This window comes from Drosophila rhopaloa, unplaced genomic scaffold (assembly GCF_018152115.1).
Source record: "Drosophila rhopaloa isolate 14029-0021.01 unplaced genomic scaffold, ASM1815211v1 contig_115, whole genome shotgun sequence".
In the NCBI taxonomy this organism is placed as follows: Eukaryota; Metazoa; Arthropoda; class Insecta; order Diptera; family Drosophilidae; genus Drosophila; species Drosophila rhopaloa.
In genome coordinates, this window is record NW_025334990.1 from 13,096,799 (window position 1) to 13,117,028 (window position 20,230).

Sequence of the window (20,230 nt, forward strand, 5' to 3'; positions counted from 1 at the left end):
TATATGCGAAAAGATATAGTTATCCCGCTCTTTCAAGTTTTGAAATGGGCGGGTAAAAATGCGAATTCAAAATAAGGCAGGAACAAAATGTTAGCTATAGTTACATATAATAAATCAAATTGAATAACCTTGCTTTTGACATACCTCAAAGAGTATCTTCAAAATTTTAGTTCAAATATCGATACGTCAGCCAGACATCGCGTTTATCTAGACCTGATAAAGCTTATAACCCCATAAATTTATAAATGAAACCGCCAAGTAATAGATCTTTTTCTTCAAATTTTAGTTGTACTGACATTTAAACAAATTCGCTTTAATTTATTAACGCACTCAACATGGGGTCTACAATACATTGTCATTTTTAACTGTAGTCATTTAACTTTGTATGTATTATCCATAAATATAGATGCATGTATATGTGTAAACTAGTATCAAAAATTAGTAGAAACGACACTTAACCAACGGAAAAAAATATCGAAAATATATATATATTCATGTACCGTATGTATAAAAGTATGCGATAAAATAAAAGCCAACAACAACTTAGCACACAAGTAGAAGACGTTTAAGATTTCATCATGAAAATGCATTATGGGATCATGGTAGGATGAATCGTTTGGGTATATACTGTATATATATTCTTTATACCCTTCGCGACCGGACGTTAGAATGTGTTTAAGTATGTGCGTTGATAAGGACAACAATAAATTAAAATCGACAATAATGTGAGGTTTTTGTGCCATTTAATGGCGTTCCATTTTCTTCTTATTTCATTTTAGTGTGCACTTGTTAATCATATTGTTCAATTTGCTTTTAGTTTCGATGTTTCTCTTTTTTTCTGGCTGCCATTATAAAATATCAGGTTCTGCTATGACCAAAGATCGCTATAGCGCTGTAGTATCTATACATTCCAGTGTATATATATGTAGGTATTGGGCTGTGTTTTTGGGGGGGCGTACATATAGGATGTGCATTAGAATATACAACTAACTGCCTGGTCAACGCCTCAATCGAAGTTCAACTTTCGGAAGGTCCCGTCGTTGGGGACGCCGGCCACCAATGGAGCCTGCTCCTTCTCGCTGGCCGCCCGCAGTTTCTCATCCACGCCATATCGCTCGTCATCCTTGAAGTACGTTGAGAAGCCGGTCAACTGGGTCTCGTAGCGCGACATCGCATCCGCAAGGGTGCCATTGTCGCCGCCCATTTCTACGGGCAGATACTCCTTGCCAATTGCCTTTTGCAGGGACTCGAGGTTGGAGTGGATGTGTAGCTGTAGAAAGGCAAAGCAAAGGAATCAGTGCTTATAATTCAAGATGCTCCGCTTTTAAACTTACCAGCTCTTTTTGCTTCATCACATTCCGGATTAGACCCAGCACAAACTGTGTCTCCCTGGAGGCATTTACGATGTGGGTGGCCACTAAATTCGCTGGAATACCATGCTCTAGAAATGCGTTCATCCGCTTGAACATGCCCGGATCGAACTGCAGCACCAGGGAATAGGGGATCTTGGTGAAGTCCATGATCTCCACTACGCCGGACACGTTCCAGTTGTCGTCTGTGTTGAGCTCGATTTCGGCGCGGAAGGCGTGGAAGCGGAAAATGTCGATGACACTGTGCTTGGAAGGTTCGATGTGACCCATGCGTGTGAAGTGGATGCGGGGGCCACCAGGGCCAATGGGGTTGGGCAAGGTGGCAAAGATTCTACAACAAAGAGTCAGTTACAGTCTGGACTTTTAGAAATAGAAGGGGGAACCCCCAAACTCACCCTGAACGAGCCAGTTCCAACAGCTTATCGTCCACCAGGCGACTTTTGAGCAGCTCGCGTTCTTTGGACTTGTAGGTGTAGTAGAAGACCACCCGCTTTTTGGCCACCTCCACGTCCCAGTGACAGAATCGCAGGAAGGCCACCAGGAACTGATCGTCGGTTCGCGCCTCCAGGTAACTCTGCTCGACGATCCAGGTCCGCAGGGCCTCGATCTTTGCCACTGTCTCTGAGGACTGTTCGCCCAGCTGCAATCGAGCCACCTCGGCCAGCTCCGGCACCAGCGATCGTATCTTGGCCATGGTCACAGGGGATCTGCAAAACGATCAAAACTTGCCTTAAATTTTGAGATACGATGCCAAAGGTCGGGAGTATGCTAAGAGGTGTGTGTGCTGTGGCCAGGTGCGAACACGACTAATCGAAATGTCGGTGCCCGCCTACCTGGACTAGGTTCCTATTCGGTTCGGATCGGGAAAACTCTCGATAGCGGAGCACACTGGTGCGAAAGCACTCCAAAAAACAATCCGACATGGGGCAAACTCACAGTGACAAACCATTTGTAGCGCCAGATTACGCTATATCACTGACCGATACTGCAAACACAAATAGCCATGTTTTATAGATATGATAACTAATTGTATTGGTTTGGCTTAAAAGGTATTACCAACTAAATTTAAACATGATCAAACTTTAATTATTTGTTTAAGATTTTCTTAGATCTTTATACGTTGAAATAGACCATGAAATAATATTATTAGTGGCTTAGTACGCAAGCTATTAAATAAAAAACATTAATCAAAATTTATAAATATAATTTTGATTTGTATTAAGAGGGACAATAATCTCAGACGGATTAAGAAAATTTGGAAAGTGGAAGGACAAGCTGTATTATTCTTTGAAGTGATTGCTCATAGAACAATTAGGGTTAGGATCCTGGACTTCTTTATAATTAATACTAAAAAATGTATATTAAGAAATCTATTCAAAAATAGCAACCCCTTCACTTAAATTGGCATTAAGTTTTATAAAACATTGGGTAATTCCAGCCAACTGTGCCTTTCCGATTCGGCGATAAGATATGGCCTGCACACACTCATTTGAACTGTGGCGTGGTTCTATAGTCAGACTCTGCCTAAACAGCTCTCCCCCGTCAGCTGCACATATTCCCCACTGATGCAGTCGATCCGTAATCTTATCTCCCGGCGAGAGACTTCGACCGCCGACCTACACCGGATCGGGTTGGATTCGCAATTGGATCGGGTTGGATTCGCAATTGGATGAAGCGAATGGTTAAGAGAGCAGCGGGAGTGGCCAAGTTCACAATCAGTGGAGTGACTGGCCATAAAGGCAGTAGTTTAGCTTTTAACGGTTACGTTTCGGCCTGGGATTTCGTCTGCCGAGTGATTAGGGCAAGCGTTTAGTAGCCATCCAGCTGCCACGAAGCAAGCGACTTCCCAGAAATGGCCGATCTGCGTCCCCTGAGTGACGAACTCCGTCGCATTGCCGAGACGGAGCTGAACGAAGTGGAGGACCGGGTCCCCGCCGATCTGGAGGCTCTGCGGGATTGGGTGGCCAAGCAGCCGTATCTGAAAGCACGACAGGATGACCAGTTCCTGGTTGGCTTCCTGCGAGGCTGTAAATTCAGCCTGGAAAAGACCAAGTCTAAGCTGGATCACTTTTACACCATCAAGACGCTAATGCCGGAGCTCTTTGGTAGCCGAATTGTGGACGAGAAGAACTTAGAATTGTGTCGAACGGGGTGAGTGGAGTTCATTCGTGCGAATCGAGGATATTGGATAAACTAAAATCCCTTGCAGAACCTATGTCCGGTTGCCCAAACCCTGGGGAGATGGCGGCCCTCGCCTGCAGCTCACAAACTACGATAAATTCGATCCCAAGAAGTTTAAATTGCTGGACCTGTTCCGCTACCAAACAATGTTATCCGAACAGGCCATCCGTGAGGATGACAACAGCAACATTAGTGGCTACATTGAGATCATCGACATGGCCAAACTGAGCCTTAGTTTTTTTGCCCAACTGGATTTTACGCTCATCAAGAAGATGGGTATATTCGCGGAGAAGGCTCAACCCACTCGCTTGAAGGGAGTCCACCTGATCAACTGTCCCAAGGAGGGGGTGGCCCTATTGAATCTGGCCAAAAGCCTTATGCCCAGCAAGCTCCAGCAACGGGTGAGTGGCTGAGAATAGCTGAATAATCAGAGGCACTTCTGCTAATTTATTTTCGTCGCTTATCGGACACTTCACGGGGATTATCAGCGAGTCTGACAGGCAGCTGATAAGCGTTGAGTGGCTCTGCGACTCTCTCACCCTTGAACTATTAATTAATATTTCACAAATTAAAGCAATTAATATTCGAGCAATGCTCGCACACTGTCAAGTGCAGCAGGTGGAAAGACATTGCCTAAGGTCAGTTGACCACGCACATGGAATCTTATCATTGAAACGTTAGGCTGTGGCCTAGACAAAAATATATACACACACATGCAGGGAATTTATCAACAAGAACGTCTACTATTTGCATAACTGATGAGTAATTTTTTTTTTGCAGTTTCACGTGTATAAGAATTTGGAGCAATTGAACAAGGTCATACCCCGCGAATATCTGCCGGAGGAATATGGCGGAAGCAATGGACGTATAGCCGATATCCAGGCGGAGGCTGAAAAGCAATTGCTGTCCTACAAGAGTTATTTCGCAGAGGATTCCCAGTATGGAGTTGATGAGCATCTACGTCCTGGAAAGCGTGTTAGTGCCGACTCTATTTTCGGCGTCGAAGGCTCCTTCCGCAAACTCGACATTGATTAAAGTCCGAAATGTTCAAATTAGTAGTTTAACGAGAAGGGAGAACAGTCTAAATTAAATGCACACAAAATGCAATCATCTAAAAGTCCTTTTTGAATTTATGAGAATCGCCGAGAGAGGCGCAACAGATGGTCAAATCGCAGAGTCATTAGCTTTTAGCGAGCACTATCTGTGACACTTGTTAATGGATTTGTCAATCAGCTCTTGGAATTATGTGGGATCAGTTAATGGTCATGTTAATTTGCTGTTCGCGAAGGCAGTTCCTCTGGGGAAGTCATCGAAGTAGGAAGCCAACGGAATGGCCGCGTACTCCAGCAGCGATGAAGTTCGTAGGAGTAAGGACTCTGCAGTTATATCCTCTATAAATCTGTATCCTTTAGTTCGACTTCGGCAAGTGGGATTTCCCAGCGGAGCGCATCTGGCTGCACAAATCGAATGGGGAAATAACCTTGAAGATCGGCACTTTCCTGCCGCTAATTGCATTCGGTTTATATGGGAACATCACCATGGTTTATCTGATAGCCACCAATCGGTCGTTGAGGTCGCCCACCAACCTGATCATTGCCAACATGGCTGTAGCGGATCTGCTGACTTTGGCCATATGCCCGGCCATGTTCATGGTGAACGATTTCTATCAGAACTACCAGTTGGGCTGTGTGGGCTGCAAGCTGGAGGGCTTCCTGGTGGTGGTGTTCCTCATCACAGCCGTGCTCAATCTGTCGGTGGTCAGCTACGATCGTCTTACGGCCATCGTGCTGCCAATGGAAACACGTCTCACTGTTAGGGGAGCCCAAATCGTGGTGGTCTGCACCTGGGTCCTGGGCATCCTGTTGGCCTCCCCTTTGGCTCTATATCGAGTTTACAGGGTGCGGGTTTGGAAAAACTTTACAGAGCGTTACTGCAAGGAGAACACCGTAGTCCTGCCTAAATACTGGTATGTGCTTATCACTATTTTGGTGTGGCTGCCACTTGGCATCATGCTTATTTGCTACATAGCCATATTTTATAAGGTAAGCAAAGTGATTTTATCTAGGATTTTTCCTTAACAAACTACCTTACTATCCAGCTTGATCGGTATGAAAAACGAGTTCTAAGTCGCGAGAATCCGCTTACGGTCAGCTATAAACGCAGCGTGGCCAAAACCCTATTCATTGTTGTCGTGGTTTTTGCAGTTCTCCGGCTGCCCTTTACAATCCTAGTGGTTCTGCGAGAAAAATACTTCGACGAGGATGTCTCCGTCAGCAGTGGAATGCAAACCTTCTGGTACATCTCACAGTATTTGATGTTCTTAAACGCCGCCGTCAATCCGCTCATCTATGGATTCAACAATGAGAACTTTAGGCGAGCCTACAATCAAATTTCATGGGTTCGTCGATGTCGGGAGGCAGCGAAAATGAAGAAGGTATCCAAAACATCGAATCATTGCTGCTATTGCAATTTTATGAAGAAGGGCAAAAGAAAAGCAGAGGCTCCACAAGAGCCGGAGAAAGTGGAGGAGGATATGAGCAAGGATCTATCATCAGAGAAACCGACAGCCGAGTCAACTGAAACAATTCGAGATGAACCCGCTGACTTACTAGTGTCAGAAATTGAGGCAAATGGATTTATTTAAAGGAAATTTAAACGGAAACAATTATGTTATAAGGTTTCACTTCGGCTCTCAAAATATATATGCACATAACAACCTGTCCATTCTGATATACCCATCAACATACATAAAGGGGATTTAAACAGCTGACGATATCTCCTAAACCGAGCTTTAAGTACCGTTTTTATAATCTCCACTTGATACTAAAAATTAGTTACCGATCAGTGCACGTGGTACAGTTTGAGTGTTTCGTTTTGTATCGTTTACAAAGAGATAAATATATGTATCAAATATGTGTTACGTTTTGTTTATAATAATATTTGCGGGTGCGTTTGCCGAGGGGCGCAGTTTTGAAGTTAGCTTCCAGGAAACCTATCCAACACATTTCCTCAGTTCCGAACAGGAATCAATTCTCTATAAACGGGCGGCGGATGTGCCTCAGTTTTTCGACCAAGGTTTGAAATTAACTCATATAACAAACTTTATTTACAATTAAAATTTTGGAGCGCCATGCCGTTCAGTCTAAACCAAACAATTCAGACTTCATGTAACCGAAGCCATGGGCTTCGAGGAACCGAATGAACTGGCCCATGTTCATCACTCCCTCCTCAGCGTTGAAGAGTTGCTCGCTAAAGTCCTCGAATCCCCGCTTGCGCTGCCGTGGTTCCGTTCGCACCAGGCTTATCTTTTGCCATCGAAGGGCCTTTATAGTGCGCCAGAACTCTTGGACATTCCCCGATTCACCTTCCACGCAAATGATGCCGGGTTTTCCGGGTCTGCTGAAGCCAGTGAGTTGCAACTGACGGGCCTGGCGAATTAGCTCTTGCCGCTTGGCGGTGGATTTGATGTGGTGGGAGTAGATCCACATTCGCTCGAGATGGGAAGCCGCGGGCTGGGGCGGATCTTGTGGCTCTGCGGGCTGCTCAACAAACTCGGAAGCCGGTCGTTTTAACAAATACTCAATGTACTCCTGCAGCCAGCTTAGCAGCTGGAAAATGTACGGCTCGGCGTCCTCCTCCCGCCTTTCGGACTGGTACTGCTCCATGTCGATCTTAAGACGCTGCTCTTTGCATTTCCCCAGTAGTGGAGTGTGCACACTGACTCGTGCCTGCTCCAGAATCGGATACAGATGAGGCAGCTCCACTCGAACTTCCACGCTTTGCTTGGCGGGCAGACTTAACTTCACCACATACTCCAGATGCGAAAGGAGACTGGCAGCGAGTTTGCCTTTATGCTCCTCGATAAACTCATTGAAATCGGCCACGACGCCGGCATCGAGCATCTGCAGCTCTCCGGGTGCGCAATAGATGGAGCTCAGCATCTCCAGCTCCTCCAGCTGCTGGCTAATGCAGCGGCGGTAGGTTCGCAGCTCCTCCTCGGCCATGGCTGACGGAGAGTTAGAGAGAATTGTTTGGTTTAGTCGAAGGCGGCTTACGATCGGAGAATCTTAACAATTATTTAATTTTTTAAGAAAGTTGTTTTTTCCCTTTCCAGCTAGCTTTAGTTTCGATGGCCTAACGCGTGTGTCCTCCGTGCCGGTGCCCTTTCCCCTGGACATTTGCATCCTCCAACTGCCCAGGGTGAAGTATGCTACAGCTCTGCATAAAAATGCGGATGGAGTGCGACACTTTGCAGTTTATGCATGGCGTCCTGCTGAACAGGATTATCAACTGCTAGTGCAGATGGCCGCACACAAAGCAGTGGCTCTGGATTGCCTGGCCTACGCTGGACGTGGCTACGTAGCTGTGAGCTACAATCTATCGGAACCCGTCAGCCAGGCTCGTGAAGGATCACCCATCTATGAGATCTCCCCGGAAACGGGAATACGGACTGTGCAGTATTTTTCGGGAACACAACTGCGGGGAATGTACCTGCGGATCAGCAGTCAGGAGCTGACCCTTCTGCAGGCATTCGATTCGGGAGCAAAGTGTCCCTACTTCAAGTGGATGGGCAGGAGTTTCCAGCGACTAGGAACAATTCCCTGCAGCAATGCTCGCCGACTAGAGGCCTTCGGCATTGACTACACCGACTACGTGGCCGTGGCCAACTATGCGGATGCAGAAGGACGCACCGCCACACGCTCGGAAATCTTCAGGTGGGATGTCAAGTCGCAGAGATTCACGCTTTTCCAGCGACTGCGCAGCAATGGAGCCGTGGACGTGAAGTATTTCAGTCTTCCCGTGAACGAGGTTAGCCGCAGGCACTTCCTCATCCTGGGCAACACTATTGGCGGATCCGGTGCCGAAGTGGGCGAGGCAGACACTGTTATCTATGTCTTCGAAAAGGGCCAGTTTGTGCCCTATCAGCGGTTGAGTTTCTATGCAGTGGAACGGGTTCTCCCGGTTCAGGTAATTTGGGTTTTCAGTACCTATTCATGACATTGTAATAATCCCCAATCTTACAGCACTCCGTTTCTGAGAAATTTCTTTTGCTGGTGGCCTGTAACAAGCAGGATGTTAAGATCTACAACCTCAACGACTGGAGATTCGAGGAATCCAAGGTACAGTTCACCGATGGAGCCTTAAGTCGTGGAGTGGTCAGAATGAGAAGTTATGAGGAGGGCGATCAGAGCTATTTGGGTAGGGAATCTTTCTATTTTTGATATCTCTAAAGCTAAGACTACATTATTTTTTAGTGATTGCCAATGAGAACATGGCAGCCAATGAGACGAATATTTTCCAGCCGCTCTACAAACAGGATCAACATGCTAATATTCTTCGCCAGCAAATAATTGACTGGGCTCGGGAGCAAAGAAAGCGATTGGAGCAGGTGAATATAGAGCAACTATTGCAAAGACTGGATGTGAGTAGCCCAAATTACAAAATTTCGTGATTTAAACAATGAATGTGTTTATAGGAAAAGCTAAAGAAACGTGAAGAAAAACTGCAATGGTCAGTTATTAAACAAGTGAAAGCCAAATCGGTAAGTTGCAGCAAAAAATATAATTATTTGAATAACCATATATATCTTCATTCCTATAAAGTTTGAGGATAAGCACATGAAGCTTACACCAAATTATTGGAAGGCTTTAAAACTAACCAAACAGGCTTTAGATATCCTGGAACACAAAGCAATCTCAGCCAGCTCCAGACTTCCCAGATCCGCTGACAATCCGAATGAGGACTACGACTTTGAGGAGGTTACGGTGGACACTCTGGTGGTGCTCGGAACCGTCCAAGCAGATCGTATCAATAGCGTTGATACAAAGAACCCCGTTTACGAGTCCGTGACTGCCAGTAAAGTTTATGTCAGCAAGGAGTTCACCGAACCGGCAAGAAAACATCAAATACCACTTCTGGAGGAGCTGAAGGTGACAAATCTAACAGTGGAGGGCAAGCTCAATGGAATCAAATGGTTAGACCTTATAAATCAGACGCTTAAACGCAACGGCACAAATGTGCAGTTTATCAAGGCACCCGTCGATTTGAAGCATCTGCAATCCGAATCTGTGACGGTCAACAGTGAAGAGATTAATGATCGCCACCTGGGGCAGCTCATCCCTGTGGATGGTGGCGATTTCATTGTCCAGCAGGATGTCCAGTTCGCGCAGCCTATCCAGGTGAATGAGCTGATTATAAATCAGAGGCTTAATCACATCCACGTTGATCGTCAGCACTTTGATGTAGTGCTCAAGCAGGCGAATCATACCCAGGTCATTGAGGGTGCCAAGCGATTCGAGAATGTTCGCGTCCTGGAACCAATTACCATTGCGGTGGGTTATTCACAAATATCTTATACTTTAACATCAATCTGATATCCTCTTAGGGTCAAATGACGGGCGCTCAACTGAGAGCCATGTCGCCGGCAAAGGTAACCCACAAATCGCTGACACTCCAGGGGGATTTTGTTATAGACGGCGATGTCACCATTGGACGGTTGTTGCAAATGAGAGATTTAGTGGATGAGCCCACTCAACGATCTGCAGCAGACAAGTTAACACGAGGCCTGCGACTGGATCAACCTCTAGAGAATGTGAATCTAAACTTTCTTGAACCACTTATTGCCAATGATACGGATTTAAGCTTCCTCAACACCCAAGATTTGCAAAATCTGGTTAGACTGAATGTGAGTGAAGTACAGTTGGTGCAGGGAAATAAGGTATTTCCCAAGAATATAGAGATAATTGATGGCTTCGGTGAGGTCAAGTGGCTAAATGGCATTGATACGGAGAGTCTTCCGGAAATGCTGCTCACCAAGAGTGGAAATCAAACTATTTCGACTCCAATTCAATTGCAAGCTTTAGAAGTAGACGAAGTCAATGCATCCCAGATATTATTGAATGGCCGGGGATTGGAGGAATACCTTCAAGTTGGCAAGGATCAGAAATCGAATGGAACGCTATTTGTCGACCACTTGGATGTTGATGAGATAAGTGTGGAAGATCTGAACTTAAATGGCCTCCTCTTTGGCCAACCACTGTCCTCCATCTACGCACATGGTAGCAAATCCTTGGACAGCTGGCATCTGCAGCCCGACTTTAATGGCACCATCAATGCTCAGAACCTGTGGCTCAGTGGCAACATAAACCAGGTGAAAGTGGGCCAATTGGAGCAGCAGTTGCAGCAACTGGCGGGCAACATCAAATATGTGGGTGACTTCAGCTTCGAGCACCATGTGAACATTAGTTCACTTAGCTTTACGAACTCCTTGAATGGAATTCCAGCCCATCAATTTGGTCGTTGTTGGCTCGAGTCCGAAGGAGACCAGAATTTCACGGCTCCCCAGGAGCTGGCATCGTTGGACAGCGACCAAGGCATATGGCTAAGTGGACAACTAAACAACCACACACTGGAGGATCTGGTGACTCGTAGCTACAGACTTAATTCATCGGAGCACCTGCAAGCAGTGCGATTTGGTGAGCTTTATAAAAATTCACTTGAATTAGAAGGCGAAAAATGTTTTTATTGAAATTTACCTCTCAGAGAATCCCATTGTGTTGCAATCGGAGCTTCAGTTGGGTCAATTAAATGGCCTACGCGTGCCGGAGGATGTGATTTACCAAACAGGTGGAGGTTACCTCACTGCTCCAGTTAGCATAGAAGGTAACTTGGAGGCAGCAGACTTTTGCAACCTTACCAGCCTGAATGGATATCCTCTAGAGGCATTGGAAAAGTATTTAAGTGGGCATAACGTGGACACCTTTGTGGCGGAAAACGTGAAGTTTGAAGGGCCACCCTCATACCACATGTTGAATGGTCAGGCTGTGAGCCAGCTGCTAGACCAGGTGTGGCTGGACAACGAGCAGATTGAGTTACGAGGATTAAAACTGGATTCTGCACAATTTGAAGGCCTGCTGGAGTTCGAAGTGAGATTCAGACATGACCATAACATACGTAAACAATAAGGAATCTCTTTTCCTCTTAGGGACCCATTAATGGGCACCAAGTGGACCACATCAAACACAATTATTTTAGCCGGACGCGCAGCAATCAAATGAAAACTCCCCTGGGCTTCCAGCATGACGTCACGTTCGCACAGCCTCCGATGGCCAACTACGTGGAACTACGACGTGGCAATGGTGAAACATTAATGGAAATGGAGGGCACAGCCAGGTGAGTGGATCGCATTAAGTGATCGCGGGGCAAAGGGTAAATGGACAGGGGTAATGGCACATATCACGTTTCACTTTCGCAATTGTTTACGCGCTAACAGTTTTGGAGGCACTGCACCCGCACAAGTAAGCTGTGCATTCAGTTTGGCAGGTGAAATTTCTGTACACGTTTGCAATTCGCACGAAGGCGGGCGGGAGTAATAAACACTGCAGGTGTGCCTAATTACCTTGTTAATTGGTCGCTGATTGGGTTTGGTTAAATGCACTTTTTACGGTCGGGCAGTTTCGGCACAGCAGAGGATTGTGGTTTGAAACAACAAAAACGCCTTCGATTGAATCCCAAACGCCTGGGTACAAAAGATGGCACTTTTGTCGATATATCGATAGTATAATAACGGTAATCTAAGCTTTTACCAGTTTTTAAAATCGTTAAAAATAAATCATTTATTATTTGATTATTTCATTTTTTTTTTTCATTTTACTATCAATTTGAATTTAAATATTTTAATATTTTAAAACGTTGGTAATTATAACGGCTTTGTCGGTCCTAAAAATACAACATTAATTATTTAAGTTTACTTTATTTATGAGGGCATTAGCCATTTCATATAAACAATTTTAAGAAATAGAACACTCTTTATATTATATAACTTTTTACCTTATCAGCCAATTATTACCAATTTTAGCTTACAAATTCGGGATATAATAAATTTAACTCATTACTTGATCTAAAATTTTACTTTCAATTCTTTTAAGCAACTTCTCACTGGATTTTGATGATTTTGTTGCCCACACTCTAAAAACAGCCGGAGTGCACACCATTAGTGGAAAATGGGAGCTGCCGGAAGCCTCAGTTTCGGGGAATTTAAATAATGTCTTAATAAATCAGTTAAACCTAGCTGATGATGTAGTCAGAATTCCCCAAAATAATGACAGTAGCAATCCTTCACTAACTATTGAGGCATTGAAAATCGTTAAGAGCGCCACTATAAATCGACTGACTATTACACCCGAAAGTCAAGTGGCGGAGGTTCCAATGTCCAAGTGGATCAATGAAGCAGCCTATCTCTACGGAAATCATAGCATTGCTGGCACTACCCTCCTGGATAACGTAAATCTCTTCAATGATCTCAGCGTTAAGGGGCCAGTTAATGGCATCCTCTGGCAGCCGGATACTCTTCTTTTACGCGACAAAGATCAGGATGTACAGGGGTCTCTGCTCGTGGCCAACAGTCTGCCCGAGCAGCAGCGAATCTTAAGCACCAATGTGGAGAATCTCTGGGTGGACTCTGTCAATGGCCTGCCGATAAACGAGCTGCTGGTTAACAAGGCACAAAACCGCCAAAACCTTCACGTTGAGAGCCAATTGATCTTCACCCAACCACTTACCGTGGGTCACTACGAAGTGGGCAATGGAAATGTCCTCCTTGATAATGATTACAAAAGAAAACGGGGCGTCAACAGGAATGCCATTGAGAACTGGGATCAGCTTCAGAAAAATATAGATGCTGTAAAAAACAGATTGGGCAGTAAGTAAATAAAATTATTAATCAGTTTTGGCTTATATATTGTACACTAACCCACCAGAGCCACCAAAAGTGCTTGAGAACTTTGTCCTGCTTCAGAAGCTGCCTCATAAGGCCTCACGCATGAAGATTATCTCCTTGGCTAACGATGATGTACTGACTATTTGGGAGCAGGAATCCAACGAAACAGTCATTTACATTTGGCACCCGGATAAACAGCTATTCACGCTTAATTCAAGTAAGTTATGTAGCTTTATTTGCATATGAACGTATTTTTAAATCAAGTGACACATTGGACCTTAAGCTAGGGACATGCGAATTCGCCATAACCGTGGCTAAAATTTCAAACTTACAATTACATTTAATCTTCAGCGTCATGACATGCACAGAGTCGCCCAAAAATTGTTTCCCAAATCGTTATGTTCAACCATAACGAGTTGAACAGTATGTTAATACGATGTGCATCACCGCAACGCAGACGTTTAAACTCAAAGAAAATAATACAGTAACCAGGTGAAAGGGTCTAGGCAGGTCTACATAACTATCTTCGAGTTTGTCTAATATGTAAGCTGAGTAATCATTTAAACTGCGAGTATCAGTCTGGCTACTGCTCCAATTCGTCGCTCTGTACATCGAGAATGGCGCGCAATATGCCCAGCTCCAGCTTGGCGGAGGCACGCGAAGAGAGTCGGTTCATCACATTGGCCACGTACAGCCCGAGCGACTCGTGCCGCGACGAGTTGCAAAGATTCTTGAAGAAGGTCGGCGGCAGCGAATTGTCGAAGTTGCCAAGGTTGATAATCTCGGGTGTGTTAGAGGAGCCGGCGTTGATCTTCGAGTCAAAGATTATGTCGTTCTTGAAGTCCAGCTCCTCGATGTGCGGCGAGAAGCCGTTTGTGGAGGCCACTGAGGTGGAAGCAATGGTGGCGGCCGTCGATGATGTGGGTCCCCCAACGCCGCCGCCGTTGAGCTGTTGCGACGCCGGAATGGTTATGATGTTGATGCCCGGCGGCGGTGTCTGGTTGTCCTCCCGCTCCTTCTTTACCTGCATCAGCTGGGCAGTGGTTGTGTGCACCACAGTGGCGGCCGGCAGGTTATCTGGAACGCTGACCATCGGTGGAGTGGCGGTTGCAGGCGGAGCTGTCTGTTTGGGGCTCGTTGTCTTAGACTGTTTTTTGTGTGTAGAGGAGGAAGTGTACTCCTCGGAGAGTTTGCGCTTCAGGGAATCTGGCAGTTGGATGGTGGTGCGCGAAGAGCCGGATCTCAAGCCACTAGATGGTGCCTGCTGACCGGACGTGGATTTTGGCGCAGCTCCTGCTGCAGAGGGCGTCTTCTTAACAGTAATTCCCTTCTTTTGGAGCACTGCTGCAGCGGCGGACAGCGAGCTGTTCGTCGTGGAGCGCGTTGTGTTGTTGGCCAGCGTGTTGAGCAGCTTCTTCTCCTCGAAGGCCGGGCGGGGGGTGTCCACGTTGGGCTTGGAGTACACCCGCTCATCCTTGTCCGGCGAGCCGGTGCTGTGCGACTTTGTGGGGCTCTCGCCATCGGAGGAGGCCGATCCGGTGGAGTTGGCCGGCTGTCCGAACTGGTTGGCGTCCTCGTCCTCCTCCGGCTCCTGCACCTCCAGCATCTCGTACTCCTCTACCTCGTCCATGGGCCCCTGATCTCTGCAGGGGATTAGAAAGTTGGTTATTCTGTAGATATGGACGTTAGTGCTACCACTCACTCTTCCTCTTTGACTGTGACCTTTGGCTCCTGGTGGATCTGGTGCATCAGGCCAAACAGCTTCCACGCCGAGTTCCCTTTGAGCTTCTCCTGCTCATACTTCTTTTGCAGCACGATGAAGATGGAGCGCGACTCGTGCACGGACAGCTTGTTGAGGCGTCCGATCCTTGCCCACGCCTCTTCCTGCTCCTGCTTGCTGGAGCCGCCATTGTTTGGATGCAGCACCTTCTCCTTGGCGATGTCCTGCAGAATCTTGTCCAGTTGAATTGCCATCTTAGTCAGCGACTTGCGGCCCGCTGGTTGCGCGTTCTTAATAATTTTGGAGGCTGTTTTGTTTACACCGAGAGCCAGGAAAAATTAAACTAGCTTGGTTTGTTTGCAGCCGCCTTTTTTTTCGCTTGGCTTTTTACTCTCTGCTTTGCACCTTTCGCTTCTCTTTTCCTCTTCTGTATTTGGCGTCGGTAATTTGGCGGAAAATGTGACCGTGCCACACGCAAATACCGAAAATGCCGCCGTTTGGTACAGTACTAGGTGGGATGAAAAGTAACCTCCTTGACCGCCAGAATACGCTACTACTGCAAAGAAGGTTCTGGTTCCGTAAGCCTAGTACTCAGATCGACAAACGAGTACGCTAGCGTAAAAACTTTAATCTTCACAGTGTGTCCCAAATTTTGAGTTCATCAGAATTATGCGTGCTACGGTCGCACTGTCAATCAGCTGGGTTTGTTGACAAGCAGTTATAATTCAAATATCGTATTTGTGGGAAAGAGCCTTTAAAAGATATTAAAGGTAGTTGGCAAGACAAGTCTGCCGCTGTACAAAGAAATTAAAAAACAATACAATTTAAATTTAACAACTGTTTATTTAATTTACTGATAATTATTTGCTAATTTAAAGTTCTTAGCTGTACTTTTATTGTGTTTTTCGTACATTTTTGACCTATTATTGTTTCATTATCAAAATATTTTTACACCAATGTATACTGGTATTTTATGTGCCTAATTTTTGATTTTTGTACCTAATTTGAAAACTACAACTATTTTCTATCTAATGTTATTTGATTACCACTCTTTGAAAATGCGTTATTTTGGGGTGACCAGATTGGGTTTCTCCAATATCGGTATTTTTCGCAACCGCTACAAAAACAGACGTTATCCAACACTTAATTACAGTGGTTGAAATTCAAATTTTCATTTTATTAAAATCTTTTACATTTTCTGACTGTTTACAACGGCACAATATTTACCTTTTCTGGACCCGCAATGCACTTGACCGTTTCCAAACGAGTCGGCTTATCCGGACTTACTGGACTACTGACTATGAACGGGAACTCTTCCAACCCGTAACAGGCGGCTGCATAGTTTCCCAGGCGATCCACGGCAATGACAGCGCCCATGAAGTCCTTGTAATGCTTGAGGATCCTACGGAGGCCCACTTCGGCGGCCTCTGCAGGCGGTTTTCCCAATCGCATGGCCTCCACGGCGAGGAGCGCGGGCAGGAACCGCATCATCACATCCCCGTCTCCGGTGGCCACAGCGGCACCCACTTCGTTGTCCGCATAAGCACCGGCACCCGGAATCGGAGAGTCCCCAACCCGTCCGGGAATCTTGTGGCGGGCCCCGTTGGTGGAGGTGCCAGCGTGGATGTTGCTCTCCACGTCGATGGCTATCATGCCGATGGTGTCGTGGTTTTTGCGCCCGATCTCGTACTCATTGCGTGCCCGGTCCTCCTTCCAGCGAGTCAGCGGGGTGGGCCGGGGCTTGTACGGGCCGCAGGAGACTTTGGGATCTGGATACACGTTCCACCAGAAGTTCGGCTGGCAGTTCTCCGCCGTCCACTGCAGCCACATATCCTTAGACTCCGGCGTGACCAGCGACTCGGACTCGAATCCCATTGCATTGGCAAAGGCGGACGCCGCATCGCCCACCAACATGGTGTGTTGTGTGTGCTCCAGGACATGTCGGGCCACCTTGATGGCGTCCTTAATGCGCCGCAGTCCAGCCACTGCTCCCACATCCAGAGTGCTGCCGTCCATAACCATGGCGTCCAGCGTGGTCTCGCCCGACTCGTCCGGAGACCCACCGTAGCCCACTGTCCGATCACACTGCAGCTTCTCGCACTTGGAGCAGCCCTCCACCACGGCGTTGCGCGTCTGCCGGAGACCGCCCTTGCTCTGCTTGAGGATGCGCCAGGCCAGCACATTGGCGGCCGTAAAGTTCCAAGTGTTGATCACCATGGGCAGTAGTTCGCCCGGCGTCGAACGACCGGGACTGGTCTTATTCGCCTTTAAAGCATCGGAAACCGCGGGAGAAGTGGTTTTAGAACTGCAGACGGAGGGATCTTAGTAGACAAAGGATTGGTAACCATCGCCGCTTACCCGAACGCCGAGGCCAACGTTGGTTTGGACGAAGTTGTCACCGCCAGGCTGGAAAACGCCATCGAAGCCAAACAAAGGACCCAAAGGGACCCTTTCAATTGAGTTCTCATGCTAAATACTTAGGGTTTTCAGGAGTGGGCGTTGGTTTGTTTGAAATCTACTCCGATACTGCAGCCAATTGGACGAATTCTGCTTTTAAATGCTTTGCAGTTTAACCTCACTCCGCTGATTTGTTATCTGTTGTTTTGAAATACCCTGTGAAAGAGTCCTACACACTTTGTAATATGGTTTGAAAAGTCCACACCAGCTTAGTTCGGAAAACATGATATTTTAAAGAAAATAATTGAAATTTGTTAATTTTCAGAAAAGGTAAGCACACTTTTTTGATTTCTTCCATCCTTGGCTTAAACGCTTCTTAATACATATTCATAATAAAAGATCATATTTGATTCAAGGCAATCTCCATAAAATTCCGTTTGCCCGTAAATTTTAAGGAAACGGTCCAAAATAAAATGACTTTCAATAGTTTTTATACCAAACCAAATCTCAAGTTAAGAAAGTGTATACACTAGTCGACATAACAACATTCAAGTTTGATTTGTTATACCCGTTACTCGTAGAGTAAAAGGGTATATTGTATTCGTGCAAAAGTATGTAACAGCTAGAAGGAAGCGTTTCCGACCCTATAAAGTATATATATTCTTGATCAGGATCACTAGCCGAGTCGATATAGCCATGTCCGTCTGTCCGTCTGTCTGTCTGTCTGTCTGTCTGTCCGTATGAACGCTGAGATCTCGGAAACTATAAAAGCTAGAAGATTGGCATTTTGCATGTAGATTTGAGCAGTTCCTACGCAGCGCAAGTTTGTTTCAAAATGGTGCCACGCCCCCTTTAACGCCCACAATCGCTTATATACGATTTTAAAAATTTAAATATTTCGGAAAAGTAAAAATGCAGTTTTATTGTGTTTATCAATACCTATCGAAATGTAGAAGAAATTTTTCAAATCGGACCATTCGTTAAAAAGTTATGCGTGATCAAAGTTTCTATCTCCATCTCCCTCGCACTCCCTTTACCTGAGTAACGGGTATCTGATGGTCGGGGCACCCGACTATAGCGTTCTCTCTTGTTTTTTTTACACTCGTCAGCACTGACACAGCTCAATAAGCAAATATTGGATCAATTTCCTGAAGATGCAGACACCAAACAGCAAATGGAGTTTGCGCTACTCGGGTTTCAGTGCCGGGGATTACAAGAAGCTAACCAGATAGTAATTAAATGCAGCGACAAGCAGAACAACAGCAGGGAGGCAATCGTAACCAGAAGGGATGCAAAACAGTTGCTCTTAGTGGCCGATACAGAGGACATGCCCATTTTGCTGAAGACTTCCAGAGCTGTGGAGCTTTGGAAATGGAGCAATGGCAATTACTCCCTGGTCAGTAGCCTGATGGATGGGCTGGTGGAGCAAATAGCGCTGATCCAACGAGAAGCCGGCATGGAGAGCGGTTATGTGGCACTCTTGGTTTCATCGCCGGCAGCAGAGATTCGGATTTACAGGTAGATCTTTAAGCACAGCATTAAATCGTGCTAAACTAAACTGGGCCAACTATTTTACAGCTTCAACAGCACAGACTCTAGCGACTTCCATCTGGACCAAGTCTTGAGGCTCCAGGACTCTCATCAGCCGCGACATATGCTCTTCATGCATCTGCTAGAATCGGACGATTTGCTGCTGTGTGTGTCCAATGTTCTGCCACATCAACCGCTCACCATATACCAGCATCGCGGGGCAGCGGGATTCCAGCAAATCCTCGGCGACAGTGCCCTGCCTGAAGGCCGTGCCTTGGAAGTGTTCCTACTGCCCAGCCAGAAGCTCCGCCTCCTGTCCATGGCCACGGAGGAGGCCATCTACTTGGTGCAGCCACAGTTTACCACACTTTAAGTCACTTTTGTTTTGTTTTTTTCTAAATAAAAATTACTTTTTATTAACCGTATCTGTGGGCCTTCAATTACGTTGCTTAGTCGTCGCTGGACTCGACGTTCTCGGTCTGCAAGTTCTTGAACGTAGACACTGGCACATAGGTCACGTAGGTGTACAGTTTGTTGGGGGAGTCCTCATCGTCGTTGCGACGACGTGCCAGACGCACGCGGATGCGGAATGGAGTGGACCTGGAAAAGATTGAACGGGAGATTAGATGGAATGCACTTTCGAGGGAGCCAATGGCTAACGTACCTGATACCCTTGGACCAGATGTGCTTGTTCAGACGGGTGTCGATCCTCACATCGGTGGTGCCCATCTCCCGCTCGGCGAACTTGCGGATCTCCTTGATGGCGCGGGGCGCGCGCTTCTTGAAGCCGATGTTGTGGACACGCTTCGCCAAGTGAATGGTGCACTCGCGGGTCACAACTTCGTTGATCGCCGATTTGTTGATTTTCTCTCCCTTGGTCTTGGTCATTGTGCTGTTTAGGCCGCAACGGTGCTGTTCAATATCCTGCAAGGTTTGGATACGGGTTTTAGTTAACTGGCACAACATAAACAAAGATGCACATATATGGGGACTTTTTCATCCGCCAAAAAAGTGACACAGAAAATTCGCACATCGAAAATTCACACGGTCTCTGAAGGGTTTTTGGTCTTTAGACATTGTGCACACAGTTTCATTGCATTTATTCCGTGTAATTTTTCGATGTTTCTCGATTTAAATTGTAATTTGCCAAATTACGAACCTGTCCGGAAATGAAAGCTACGAAAAAGAAAGAAGAAGAGGCCCTAGAGGTGGTTGGAGCGTGCTAGGGCACAATAACATCGTAATATCGATTGCTGTACCGACTATCGATGTTTGCGAGGAACGGTTACACTTTTCGTTGTTTTTAAATGCTCC

General features: G+C 46.2%; 8 protein-coding genes across 9 annotated transcripts; 3 read left to right on the forward strand and 5 right to left on the reverse strand.

Moving 5' to 3' along the window:
* Nucleotides 1–726: 726 nt before the first annotated feature.
* Nucleotides 727–12,040, reverse strand: LOC108040829. 2 transcript variants are annotated; one of them, XM_044461999.1, is made up of 4 exons: nucleotides 11,950–12,040; nucleotides 1,766–2,077; nucleotides 1,335–1,701; nucleotides 727–1,270 (listed from the first exon to the last, which is right to left on the reverse strand). In XM_044461999.1, the coding sequence occupies exons 2-4, from the start codon at nucleotides 2,062–2,064 to the stop codon at nucleotides 1,007–1,009; spliced, it is 930 nt and encodes a 309-aa protein (XP_044317934.1). In that variant the 5' UTR covers nucleotides 2,065–2,077; nucleotides 11,950–12,040; the 3' UTR covers nucleotides 727–1,006. The 2 variants fall into 2 exon arrangements, with proteins under 2 accessions (XP_044317934.1, XP_016973949.1); XM_017118460.2 differs by lacking the exon at nucleotides 11,950–12,040 and having other exon boundaries at nucleotides 1,766–2,183.
* Nucleotides 2,684–4,668, forward strand: LOC108040830 (alpha-tocopherol transfer protein-like). The gene is made up of 3 exons (XM_017118461.2): nucleotides 2,684–3,521; nucleotides 3,580–3,952; nucleotides 4,332–4,668. The coding sequence occupies exons 1-3, from the start codon at nucleotides 3,223–3,225 to the stop codon at nucleotides 4,584–4,586; spliced, it is 927 nt and encodes a 308-aa protein (XP_016973950.1). The 5' UTR covers nucleotides 2,684–3,222; the 3' UTR covers nucleotides 4,587–4,668.
* LOC108040836 (neuropeptide FF receptor 2) lies at nucleotides 4,757–6,197 on the forward strand. Its single transcript, XM_017118466.2, has 3 exons — nucleotides 4,757–4,908; nucleotides 4,964–5,593; nucleotides 5,650–6,197. Exons 1-3 carry the CDS (start codon nucleotides 4,882–4,884, stop codon nucleotides 6,193–6,195), a joined length of 1,203 nt encoding a protein of 400 aa, XP_016973955.1. The 5' UTR covers nucleotides 4,757–4,881; the 3' UTR covers nucleotides 6,196–6,197.
* On the forward strand, nucleotides 6,230–19,341 carry LOC108040825. The gene is given in 14 exon segments (XM_017118455.2): nucleotides 6,230–6,473; nucleotides 6,476–6,626; nucleotides 7,666–8,519; nucleotides 8,576–8,750; nucleotides 8,807–8,973; nucleotides 9,028–9,093; nucleotides 9,155–9,883; nucleotides 9,937–11,026; nucleotides 11,094–11,476; nucleotides 11,536–11,723; nucleotides 12,479–13,251; nucleotides 13,310–13,486; nucleotides 18,496–18,904; nucleotides 18,965–19,341. Coding segments are annotated over 14 exon segments (5,508 nt in total). The 5' UTR covers nucleotides 6,230–6,452; the 3' UTR covers nucleotides 19,290–19,341.
* LOC108040831 (RWD domain-containing protein 2A) lies at nucleotides 6,635–12,060 on the reverse strand. Its single transcript, XM_017118462.2, has 2 exons — nucleotides 11,950–12,060; nucleotides 6,635–7,557 (listed from the first exon to the last, which is right to left on the reverse strand). The coding sequence occupies exon 2, from the start codon at nucleotides 7,553–7,555 to the stop codon at nucleotides 6,689–6,691; it is 867 nt and encodes a 288-aa protein (XP_016973951.1). The 5' UTR covers nucleotides 7,556–7,557; nucleotides 11,950–12,060; the 3' UTR covers nucleotides 6,635–6,688.
* On the reverse strand, nucleotides 13,482–15,445 carry LOC108040826 (proton channel OtopLc). The gene is made up of 2 exons (XM_017118456.2): nucleotides 14,972–15,445; nucleotides 13,482–14,912 (listed from the first exon to the last, which is right to left on the reverse strand). Exons 1-2 carry the CDS (start codon nucleotides 15,241–15,243, stop codon nucleotides 13,853–13,855), a joined length of 1,332 nt encoding a protein of 443 aa, XP_016973945.1. The 5' UTR covers nucleotides 15,244–15,445; the 3' UTR covers nucleotides 13,482–13,852.
* On the reverse strand, nucleotides 16,146–17,673 carry LOC108040827 (putative N(4)-(beta-N-acetylglucosaminyl)-L-asparaginase GD10667). Its single transcript, XM_017118457.2, has 2 exons — nucleotides 17,348–17,673; nucleotides 16,146–17,294 (listed from the first exon to the last, which is right to left on the reverse strand). The coding sequence occupies exons 1-2, from the start codon at nucleotides 17,455–17,457 to the stop codon at nucleotides 16,196–16,198; spliced, it is 1,209 nt and encodes a 402-aa protein (XP_016973946.1). The 5' UTR covers nucleotides 17,458–17,673; the 3' UTR covers nucleotides 16,146–16,195.
* On the reverse strand, nucleotides 19,300–20,153 carry LOC108040834 (60S ribosomal protein L31). Its single transcript, XM_017118465.1, has 3 exons — nucleotides 20,076–20,153; nucleotides 19,581–19,840; nucleotides 19,300–19,516 (listed from the first exon to the last, which is right to left on the reverse strand). Exons 2-3 carry the CDS (start codon nucleotides 19,802–19,804, stop codon nucleotides 19,366–19,368), a joined length of 375 nt encoding a protein of 124 aa, XP_016973954.1. The 5' UTR covers nucleotides 19,805–19,840; nucleotides 20,076–20,153; the 3' UTR covers nucleotides 19,300–19,365.
* Nucleotides 20,154–20,230: the final 77 nt, after the last annotated feature.